Source organism: Alligator sinensis, unplaced genomic scaffold (genome assembly GCF_000455745.1).
Source record: "Alligator sinensis unplaced genomic scaffold, ASM45574v1 scaffold1723_1, whole genome shotgun sequence".
Taxonomy (NCBI): domain Eukaryota; kingdom Metazoa; phylum Chordata; order Crocodylia; family Alligatoridae; genus Alligator; species Alligator sinensis.
In genome coordinates, this window is record NW_005842959.1 from 503,843 (window position 1) to 515,407 (window position 11,565).

Below are 11,565 nucleotides of genomic sequence, written 5' to 3' on the forward strand. Positions count from 1 at the left end.
AGTTGTGTTTAATTTGTTTAATTAAGCTCAGGAAATCTGATTATAAGGCATGGAGGATGAAAGTATTTATTTTTATTTCATGCATTTTGCCATTTTTTTCGGATGAAAATTCTGACCTCCATAAAATCAAAACCTGAAAGCTAGCTATGCATTATTGATCCTTTCTAATTTCATAATGCCTAAACTCAAGAATATTCCTGACACAAAGAATACCTTGTAAGAGCTCAGTATCTTATGAATTAGTAGGGCTAGGAGACTCCTGCTACTATTTCTCTGGATGTTAGCTTAAATTTAAAATGAATTGGCAGGAAAAAAATGCATGAAGAGAAAACACTTCTCTGTAGTGTAGACCAACTGCATATTCCTAACAAAGTGTATGTACAAGCATTACATTAGATTGCCTTAACCAAGGTTAGGGTGATCTAAATGCCAGGATGTGTGAGCATTTGCAGAGCTTAGGTCTCTTTAACAATGGCGTGCCCCATATAAAGTTGGTTCTCGTCAAAGAACTAATTTGAGATTGGCATAGGGTTAACTCAATCTAGCAAGGGTTAATCTGGTCTAACGAACACTTGCATGCATTCACAGCATAACCCCAGGGCTTGGAAAGCTGAGCCACTCTCCATGGCCCCGAGGCTGTGTTGTTTTTACCCCCTGACCCTGGTTGGGCTATTTTTACCTCCCTCCAACTGAACCCCACCTCCGTGCCAGACAGCACCCCCCCATGGACCCACCAGCAGTCCCTACAGACTTGCTACCCACTCTGAACCTGCCTACTCTACTGTACCCCAACCTACTTGCCTTCTGCTGCCTTGTCCTGGCCAGCAGCAAAGGCTAGCATGCAGCAACCCTGACTCACATTGAGGCAGCTTAAATTAAGCCACCTAGATCGAGCCAGATCCCAAAAATGCTTGTTTGCACCCAGGAGGTTCTTACGGTACAGGAACTCATTCCCCAGTAGCTATAGCAGGTATACCCAGCTCCTACATTTCTTGCTGCTGCCCCTTTAAAAAAGAGTATGTTGAGAAGTGATGAAGCACATGGTATCTGTGCCAGAGGCCTTCTTGGAATGTGCTGCACATGACTACACTATCCTGATAGACAGCTTTGTGAGGCCCACATTAGATGGCACTACATAGAAGAATTCCCAGACTACCCTTATTTCTACTTGAGGCTGCAGAAATCAGTTGTAACCAGCATCCTGGTGCTACTGCCTTTTCCTCCCTCAATTTGGCCATCTGTTTCAAAATCAGCCATAATTATTTGTGATAAGCAAATTTGAAAATAGTCCAGACTGACCATAGCATGGTGAATCCCCACAGGTACATGAATTCACTGTGTGTCAGATCACTATGGTGATAAAGCAAAAATACATCCATGAATCCAATATATTTTACTTGGAATGGACTGTAACTTTACACAGAAGGAGCACTAATTTCCCCAAAGCTTTTGCCAGAGTCCTGGTGCAGAAGGACTTAAGTGAAGGAGATAAGTGAGGGCTCCAGTCACACAAACACTTATTCATGCATGTAACTTATTCATGCACACTCAGTCACTCTGTCTGGAAGTGATAAGAGAAAGTTTAAATGTAAATTCTGTACTTTGTTACTAAATCTAACAGAAGTCTCTCTCTCTCTCTCACTCTCTCTCTCTTTAAAGGAATTTAAAAAGGGAATAATACATATATACCAAGAGTATCACGTGATATAAATAATGTTTGTAACATGCTTTGGGATTCTTAGATGTATACTATATTCTTATTCTTATTTACTCAATGTTCTGAGAATGATGTGCTGAAATGTCCTCTCTTTCAAGGGGAGAAATACAACTAGGATTATGGTGTGAAGTCCTGATCTCAGACTGAAGTGTTAATAGAGTCAAATGGGAATGGATAAAAAGCCTTGACTCTGCATTTCCTTGATTTAGTCAAACACATCTCTGAATCTGCCTCTGTTGTAGATTGCTGTCCCATTTCACCACTATAGTACTTTCTTTCTGAAGAACAGGGTGCATCTACACATGCAGTTAGGGCAAAGAAATAAACTCTGGTGCAGTTTGCACCAGTTTATTGCTCCTGGGCGCAACATTTACATGTAAGCCTGGGACTGCAGCATTTTGAGCCAGGGTGGAGCAGCCTCAGGCTGGCAGGGGACCCAGGTCAGCCTACCAGCCCGGGGCTGTTCTGCCCTGGCTCAACATGCTGTAGAGGAGCATGAGGCTGGGGCATGAGGGTGCTCCAGTGAGGAGTAACCAGTAGGCATGTGCCTGTATACATTTTTTTTGGCATACATAACTACTTTGCTGCAGGAAATAGCTTGTCCTGGACAGTGCTATCCTACAGCGGAGTTAATTAATTTACTGTGCCCTAATACAGGTGCATGTGTAGACAGTGATGCTTTACTGCGGAGCTTATTGGTAAGGTCCACAGTAAAGCACACATGTAGATGCACCCACATTCAGGTTATTCAGATAACTATTCTGAGGATCATTCAGTGAATGTGGAAAAGGGGCCAGTAGTTGTAATACACACCAAGACAAAAAATATCTGCTGCTCTTAGTGCAAAATGGTTGTTAATGAGCAATTAATACTAGATGCAACTAGGTTCTTTATGAAGAATACTTATTTGCCCCTTTCTATGTATCCCTATAGGTGCACCACACCAGGATCAGTTTCTTCATAAATGGTGTGGAAGATGACAACACAGCTTTTGATACAAGAATACTTCATGGACAAATTGCTGACCCTGTTGTTGATGGTGCATTGCAAGTTGGGCAAAGCTTCAGTGGTAAATCCCATAGCATTTTCATATTGTGAAGCTGTACATTCAGACTATCACATGCTTAATGTGTGTCTAAAAAAGAGAATGTGTAAGTCAATTTTTAGTCTCGTAATGCATACTGAAAGCCAGGCATGCCGCTTCATGCCAGAAACATTGTGTATTAGTAGCTGACGTTCTTCAAAAAATTGGCAGATCAGGAGAGTATACTGGTTAATGGTCAGGAAGACTACCACAGGTAGGTAGTGCTCCACCACTATCCAGAAGCTGGGTCTTTAAAATAGCAACTCTCCCTTGTCTCCTTTCAGAATAAGCATGCCCAAACTTCTTGCTTACTTGGGGAGTTTGTAGTCCCTAATCAACATTATTCTCTATACAGGGGTGCTCAAGTCTTAGCCTGTGGGCCAAATCTGGCCCCCAGTGCCTTGTCATCTGGCCAGCAGGATTTCCCGTAGTGAGAAGTCATTCTGGCCATGACCCTGCCTACTAGATCTGGTGTGCAAAGTGGAGTGGGGCTAGGCATAGGTTGCATGGAGCCCTAGGGCCCCAATCCTCACACGTGGTACTGGGCTGAGGCAGTGTGGATCCAAGGACCCTGATCCCAGCATACAGGCCTGGGTAGGGATAGCACGGTCTAGAACAGGGATCAGTAATCCCTGGCATGCGTGTGTGTGTGCCGAGCAAGGCCATTTTGCTTGGCACACCACCGCCAGCCCGGGCTTTAAGCAGCTGCTGCCAGCCATGGAGCCCAGGCTGCTCTCAGCAGGTGGCTAGGAGGCTGCACACTCTGCTGTAAGCCCTGCTGCAAGCAGATCAGGCTCCATGGGCCAGCTGCAGCCGGGAGGCTGCAAACAGCTGCTCAGGGCTCCAGCATGTCGGCACTCTGGCACCTTCCAAGGTAGACGTGGTTTTTTCAGCACTCTTGCCAAAAAACATTGCCTACCCCTGATCTAGATCTTAGTGTGTGGCCTGATCCTAGGACATGGGGTCTAATCTGGCCCATGGGAGCTGGCTATACCTGCTATAGCTACTGGGGACTCCCTGTAGTGTAAGAACTCATTTGACCTGTGGGGCCAAAAGGCTCCACTGCTCTACAAACATGAATAGAACTTGATATTCCTGATTCTTAATATTCCTTTGCCTTCTTCCAAAAGGTCATGTCATTCACTGTGGAGGCTGGAGTCCCTCAGCGCTCCCTGGTTCACTTAAAGAGTACACATCTATGTCCAGAATCATGCACATCTTGCAGCATGGCAGAAACAGTGCAGCTCAACTTCAGGGTGTTGTTGTTTTGTGGCTCTCCACAAATCTGTTTGATGAATTGGCTCAGCAGATATGAAAAGTATGAGTACCACTGATCCAGAACACCCAGTAATTTGGAGCTAACTCCTAAATATAACTTCATATAGCATTAACAGAGTTGTTTTGTTTCTGGACAACCAACAAAAGTCATTATATATCTTGATTTTTTTTTTTAAACTCTGGAACTCTCTTTTGTTGTCATTCTGATTTTTCAGTACTAGAAAGCTTAAGGGTACAACAAGGAAAGGGATATATATATTTTAAAAAAATCCTTTTATCTTTATTGTATAAATTGATAGGTACAGTTGTACCTACTGTATCTCTTCTCTAATTAGAGGTGGCACATGGGCTGGCTCATTACTTCTGTCTAATGAGCCGGTCCTTGTGCCTCCTCTCTAATCAGAAAAGAGATGGCTACAAAATGTTCCTATAAAGTTATTATAAATCATTCTTTTTTATCAAAAAAATTAAGTCAATGCCCTCTATAGTTTTGTCCAGGTCCAAGATGGTTTCATTCAGGAGAGGTAATTGTGCAAGAGAGATCATGGTGTGCTGAATTAAAGGTGCTCTCATGCAGTGCAGCACTGCCTTCTGGTTGATGATTTAGATTATTTATAATATATTTTCATAGGTTTAGAACAGTTTGTTGGAAGGATGCAAGATTTTCGATGGTACCAAGTGGCACTTACAAACAGGTAAACAAACTTTATTCTTGAAAAATATAGGTGTGTGATCAGAAATGGAGAGAATATGTAACAATGATACATTTGTTCCACCAAAATACATGGCTTTTCCATAATCTTGTTTAGACAATATGTGTATTTGGTGGTGTAGCTCACTGGTTATGGATTCAAATAGGGCTTTTCCCTATCTAGACTTGAAGTGATGTAAGTCCAGGGTGCAGCATTGGAAATCAATTGAACATTTGAATGTTGCTTAAATATAGGCAGTGACTCCTAACAATAGATAGTAACTCTGTGGTATCTTTGCTGTTTGTGTGTTAGCACTATTACCTGCTGCCCTAGTACCTTTCAGTATAGACAGTAACGTCTTTGGACAATAAACCTAATCTCTGGGACTCGCTTCCTCCAAGTCAATTAGATCTTGGCACTATCTAGGCACAGATTCTAGCTCCAGGATTGTGGGATGTGTTCCTGAACTCAGCCTTCTTGTCTGATACCCTTCTTTTTGCGATATGAAGTACCCCTTACCTGCCCTGGATCCTGAAATCAGTGTCTGAGTCCTAAGTTCTGCCAGGGTTTCACTGAGGCTCTCAGTGCTTCAGGCTTCCAGTTTCACTTCTTCAGAAATAACGTGGCAGGTAAACAATGAATATAAGATCAGCTAAAGGAATTGTTTAGTACAGATATGAAGAAACTTTACTCTTCTAAGCCCTGAAGTTAGTTTTGGGAGGAGGTGGGGTGGACCGTAGTACTGATATCAGTAGTACGGTCCACCCCACCTCCTCCCAGCCCCAACTCGAGTGCTCAGAAGAGTAAAGTTTCTCAATATTTATATCAATACCATATATTGGATCTATGCGAAGCTTCGGTCCCCAATTTGATTTGGCGGAAATTTGGCCCCAATTTGGAAAGATTTGGAGATTCAGACATAGACACAGCTTTTAAATGTTTTTTCTACATAACTCAAAGCACCAGGCGGCTCATCAGTGCTGGAATGGTGAGGCGACTGGTGAGGCGACAGGAGCACGGGGGAGTCCCCAGTGCATTCGGCAACAGACCCAGAAGTGGACCAGAAGCACTTCTGGCCTCCACTGTGCCTCCCTGGTTTGGTGACTGGTGCCTCCTGGGTCTGGGGAGGCACCTGAAGTACCCCCCCGTGGCTGATTGCTGAGCTGGAGGAGGGGCGCAGGGGCGGGGCCCAATGTGCTCCCTGGCAGACCCGGAAGTGGACTGGAAGTAGTTCCAGTCCACTTCCAGGTTCACTGCTGAGCATGCAGGACTGCACCTCCCCCTCCCCCCATGCTTCTGTGGGATGTTCCATCCACCCCACCATCGGAGCATTCATGAGCCACCTGGTACCTTGAGGTACGTAGAAAAAACATTTAAAACTGTGTCTGTGGCCGAAACACTGATGTAATACGCATACAGTATATATATGGTACAGTATATGTATTTGCTCTTCTCTCGTCTGAGTTCATCCTGTTAATGAGTCTGAAGTTTGTCAGCATTTCAGGATCAACAGCATCCACTCTTTTCTAAATGCCTGCCTTACACGTGGCAATGGTTAGCATGCTACCCACAGCAACATCTGCATCTCTGCCATGTGTTTCATGAGGAAAGGCCAGTCCTGCTCCATTCATGCAGGCCTGTCAGCACAAAAACCCTTGTTTCATGAAAGTGGGACAGCAGTTGAGAGACAATGAAAGCTGATGGTTGCACACTATAGTCTCAGTGGATTCTTAGTGATAATCATTCAACAAGGTGTCAAACATTCTTTCTGAATATGGCAGCTATTTGAAATACATTATAATAAGCTACTCTCAGACAAGCGTAGACATACTCAAAGCATTTTACAAAATGGAGTTCTTAGTTACAGATCTACCCAGTTCTGTCCTAAATACACAAGCTATATATTCTCCTAGGGCAATTCTTGCTATATCCCACAAAGTAAAACATAGATTTGATTTTGTCAAATGAGCATAGTTTAGAAGTTGAAGGGCTTTATTTTAAGCCATAGGATTACAGAGTTGGGAGGGACCTCAGGGGTTATCTAGTCTAACCCTCTATTCAAATACAGGATTCATTGCTCCTAAACCATCTCAGACAGAGGCTCATCCAGCCTCTTTTTGAAAACCATGACCAAGAGAGGTTTCTATAGCTTCCCTATCCAGCTTGTTCTAATTTCTCACAGCTGGAAATCTGCTTTGCATCCAGTTTTGTGGGTGTAAGTTTTGTGGAAGATCCACAAAAATAGGTGGGTCCTTCACCTCCTTTCTGCTTTTTCATGACTCATTTTTGAGGGTAAGATGATGGTGTCTTACAAAAGTAGATATATGAATGGATTTTTCAGGGGCTTGAACAGGGTGGAACAGAATTGCACTTAAGTCTTTAAGTCTGCTTACATGCTCAGTAGATGGAATAGGATCTGTTCCTTTGGGTTCATTTGAGCAACAATGGCATCAGGCATCCAAAAATTAGTGATCACTTCTGAAAAAGTTTACTGATGTTTTTTGAGAGTGCAAAATTATATCTGGAAAATTGGACGTCTTCTCAGAAAATTCAAGTGGACTAACAAAATAAAAATTACAGATAATATGTCAGAGCTGTCAGTTTTGAGGAAAGATTAGTAAGCAGTGTCGGACATACTGTTGCAACAGAAAACTTTTAATGATGTTCTGTTTTGATCACATTTATTGTGTTGATTAATGCCGGGACTTGCATTTAATCTATAATCTTAAATACACACAATACCATTCATTGTTTCTTTAATTTGATATCATTAAAAATACCTAATTTAATTTTTATATGTGCTGTGGCAGGGACATTTTGGAGGGAATCTCTGGAGAATTTCCTCACCTGCATACACAGTCAGAGTGCCACTGTCCTAACAGTCATCCTCGTGTTCACCCTTTGGTTCCAAGATATTGCATCCCTAATGGTGCAGATGATACAACCAATGACAGAGTGCTGAGACTGAACCCAGATGCCCATCCTCTGCATTATATCAATGATGATGATATTGGGACCTCTTGGATTTCTTCTGTATTTACTAATGTAACACATCTGAACCGTGGTGTTATCATCACAATAGATTTACAAAATGGACAATATCAGGTAATGAGGAGATGATGTTTTGCTTTGTTATAACTGGTGCATAAGAATAGAATTCAGCCAATGTGTGCTGATTATGTTAAAGAAAAGCTAGGAAGAGGATTACAGTGCATTGTATTAGAATTGCAGATACATTCAAACACTGTGCTTTGAGATGTCAACCCAGCATTTAAGGGGCTGGGAAATTTTCCCTTTCCTAGATATAGCACTGTAAATAGTGACAAGGTATATTATGTTTTTGCCTTGGCTAGTGTTAGAGACAGTGTATTGGGCCAAGTGCACCAATGTTCTTTTTCAGTATTGCAATTCCTATGGTTTATAAACTAAATGTTGATTTTCCATTGCTGTTGTAATTTTTAGTCTTAATTTCGGGTGAAACTCAAAAAGCCCATTTCACACATTCAGGACTGAAAGCCAGGTACAGTAAAATATCTACTCAGGAGTGTATAGCAGTGAAAACTGTGTACAACCTGCTTTGTCAGGTACATGAAACTGGGTAGTGAAGTCTACAGAAGTGGCAGGGGTAAAACTGGGATCTAGGGAGTCAGGGCTTGATCCCAGGGGATTATAACCCAAGGGATCAGGAACAAACAAAGTCTGGGGGAAAACATCTCCCTTATAGTCAGGTGATCAGTGCGGGTGGCTCAGAGACCAAGGTCTATAAGGGACCAGAATGTAAGTGACCACCCTAGGCAGAACCATGAGCCAGGTAGGGTCAGGAACAGGAGATAGGATCCAGAATAGCATCACTAGCCAAGAGGTCCAGAGTCAACAGCTATAGCAGTACAGGACCACAGTGTGAGCAATGGACAGGTGTTTGAACTGGAGTATGGAGCACAGGGGTAAAGGAGATGACAAGGAAGTCTGGAGCACAAGGATTAAAGGACCTGGGAAACTGGAGCACAAGGGGTCAAGAACCTAGGAAACTGGAGCACAAGGGGTCAAGTAAAATGTAGAAATAGACAGGCAGGACACAGCAACTGGGAAACTTGGAATCAAAGAAAGGAACCTGGAAACTAAGAATGAGATATCAGAAACCCAAGTCTATCCAGAGAGACATGTGTCCTGTTAGGTTCCTTGCTGGGCACTGGAAGAACTCTTTCAGGAAGCCACATTTATGCATGCAGCTGGGGCCAGCTGGGGGTAGGTATGCCACTGGCAGCCAGGATCATGCAGACAAGTACCTTACCACTCAAGTAAGCTGCTTACTGCCCTAGATCCTGATAAGAAGAGGTTGTCTAATATCAGATAGGTGTGAGGACAGGCAAACCAGCTTGAGTTCTGATTGGAGCATATTTGTTTCCCTTCATAGATTACTGTCTTTTGTAGGCAAGGGCTTGGCCTTCTCTGTGAATGAACTGGTTCCACAGAAGCAGGCATTGTAAATTGTGCTCATGGCCCCTGCAGAAGTGAATCTGTCCCTGGGTTTAATATTTGTAAAGCTTCTTCTCACCAGCTTTTAATGAGTTGTGTCTATTAGGGGCATGTGAAAAGGAGAATAATATGAGGATAGATGCTAAACAGTGTGTAAGACATTTTCTTTATTTAAAAGTCATTTAATTATCTGTGAAATAATAAGGCTCAATTGATCTATAACTTATGTATGGGGATGCTTGTCACCATTGCTCATGCAACAATATGGTGTGTGAGAATCCCTTTTGAGTCAAAGGTATTTGATGTGGTTCCTAACCAAAGGCAGGGGGAAGTGATAAAATAGATGGACTTCAAAACAGCAAGAACAAAAAAAGCAAAACAATACAAAAACAGCTACCCAGTGCCCGTTTGGAAACACAAATTATTCCTTTATATTTTGGCCAAAATATTGTTAACATCATAGACTATACAAGTAAGTCATAATTTCAAGTAGGCCTCAGGAAGTTATGAAGATCAGTTGCAAAGGAATGATTCCAGCCTCTAGCAAGTGACTCTGTAATAATGCCTGAAGGACCTGAGACCCTGTTTAACAAAGAAGTTTTCATTTCACTCTTAAACTGGTAGGAGATACAGGAAATAATAGATGTTTTGGTGTGTGATATTTTTTATTTCAACCTGCAAGAATGTTGTATAGATTGTGAAATGAGTGACATGACCATATATGGGAAAAAAACATATATTTAATATTTGTATTCCTGTAAGTATGCAGCTGAAGCACTACTAATTCCAGGTCTGTATTTTGCTATTTATTTGTAGGTGTTTTATATCATACTCCAGTTCTTTAACCCACAGCCTCAAGCAATAAGAATCCAAAGAAAAAGGAGAAATGATTTAAGCTGGGAAGATTGGCAGTATTTTGCTAGAAACTGCAGTATTTTTGGCATGGATAACAATGCATCTCTAGAAAAACCTGACTCTGTCAACTGTCTCCAACTTCCTAGGTATGAATAGATATTATCTGCTCTACGGATGCTTTTAGCAGGTAGCTGTCTGACACAATTCATTTCCAAGTTCATGTTCAGATGGAATCACGTAATTTGGTGTGCTCTTTTATTATGGGGCTGCCAAACACAGGCCACCCCCACTTAATGCGGTTTCACTTAGCGCTATTTTGCTATAGTGCTCATTTAAAATTAATACCTAATTTCACTTAGCGCTGAGCCGGTTTTGCTATAGCGCTCAGTGAAGCAGCAGCGGCGGCAAGAAGTGGTGAGTGGCAGTGAGTGGGTAGGCTCCAGCAGGGGCCCAGGGCAGGGCAGCAGGAGCAGGGGAAGTGGGGAGAAGTGGCAGCAGCAAGAAGCAGCAAGTGGGGGGCAGGCATGAGTGCGGGGACCCTGCCAGAGTGCCGGAGCCAGCAAGAACATGGGCTGCGGGCTGGCACATGGGGCCAGAGAAGTGGTGGTGGAGAGAAGCAGTGAGTGCGGGGCCCTGTGGTGCCAGAGCCGGCAGGAGCACAGACATGGGCTGGCACATGGAGCGGCCAGCAGGGAGGTGGAGGGGTGGGGAGAGGCATCAGTGATGGTGAGAAGCTACGATAAGAAGCAGCAGTCACCAATTATTTCTATTTACATTCATGCCTATGGGGAAATGAGTTTTGCTTAACATCGTTTTGCTTAACACTCAGTTTTCCCAGAACCAATTAAAAGCATTAAGCAGGGGTTGCCTGTACATGGAGGAACCCACATTTGACTTCTGCATTAGTGATTTCCAAAAGGTTATCTGTGAATTTTATCATATTTTAGATGTTCAAACATCTAACACAATTGATTTTCATGTTATCATTGAGCAGGAACAGGAGTGCTCAACCTCTGGCCCATGGTAGGCCTGCAGAGCATTGGAATCTGGAATGAGGCTCCCCATGGATCAGGAATTTTGGTGACAGGGGAGCAGTTGGCAGTTAATACTACCACCCCACCCTACTGCCAAAATCCCAAGCCCCACATGATGGAACAGAGCCAGGCCATGACCCTCCCTCTCATGGGCAGATCAGGGTTGGGCCATGCTCCCTTCCCTATGCATGGCTGCATTGGGGCCAGGCCACGTCTCTTCTTTCCATGGAGCTAGACTAGCTGGTTGGGAGCCAGGCCATGTCACATGGCTGGGCCACACCACCTAGTCAGAGTGGGGCTAGGCCATGCCCCCTTCCTCCTGTGAGGTCAGGCTATGTCTCCTCCTATGGGGCTGTATCAGGGCCAAGTTATGCCTCCTCCACCACCCACCACTAGGCCTGATTGAGACTGAACCAAGCCCTCTTTCCC

General features: G+C 43.4%; 1 protein-coding gene across 1 annotated transcript in view; it reads left to right on the forward strand.

Annotated features, from left to right (window-relative positions):
- The window catches only part of LOC102381512 (usherin-like), a gene marked incomplete at its 3' end in the record, with an annotated part of 85,492 nt that overhangs the window by 69,051 nt on the left and 4,876 nt on the right, over positions 1-11,565 (forward strand). The window contains exons 3-6 of the mRNA XM_025192654.1: positions 2,651-2,786; positions 4,711-4,774; positions 7,684-7,876; positions 10,064-10,248. Of these exons, the coding sequence (XP_025048439.1) occupies positions 2,651-2,786; positions 4,711-4,774; positions 7,684-7,876; positions 10,064-10,248 (578 nt within the window). The remainder of the gene's footprint in view (positions 1-2,650; positions 2,787-4,710; positions 4,775-7,683; positions 7,877-10,063; positions 10,249-11,565) is intronic.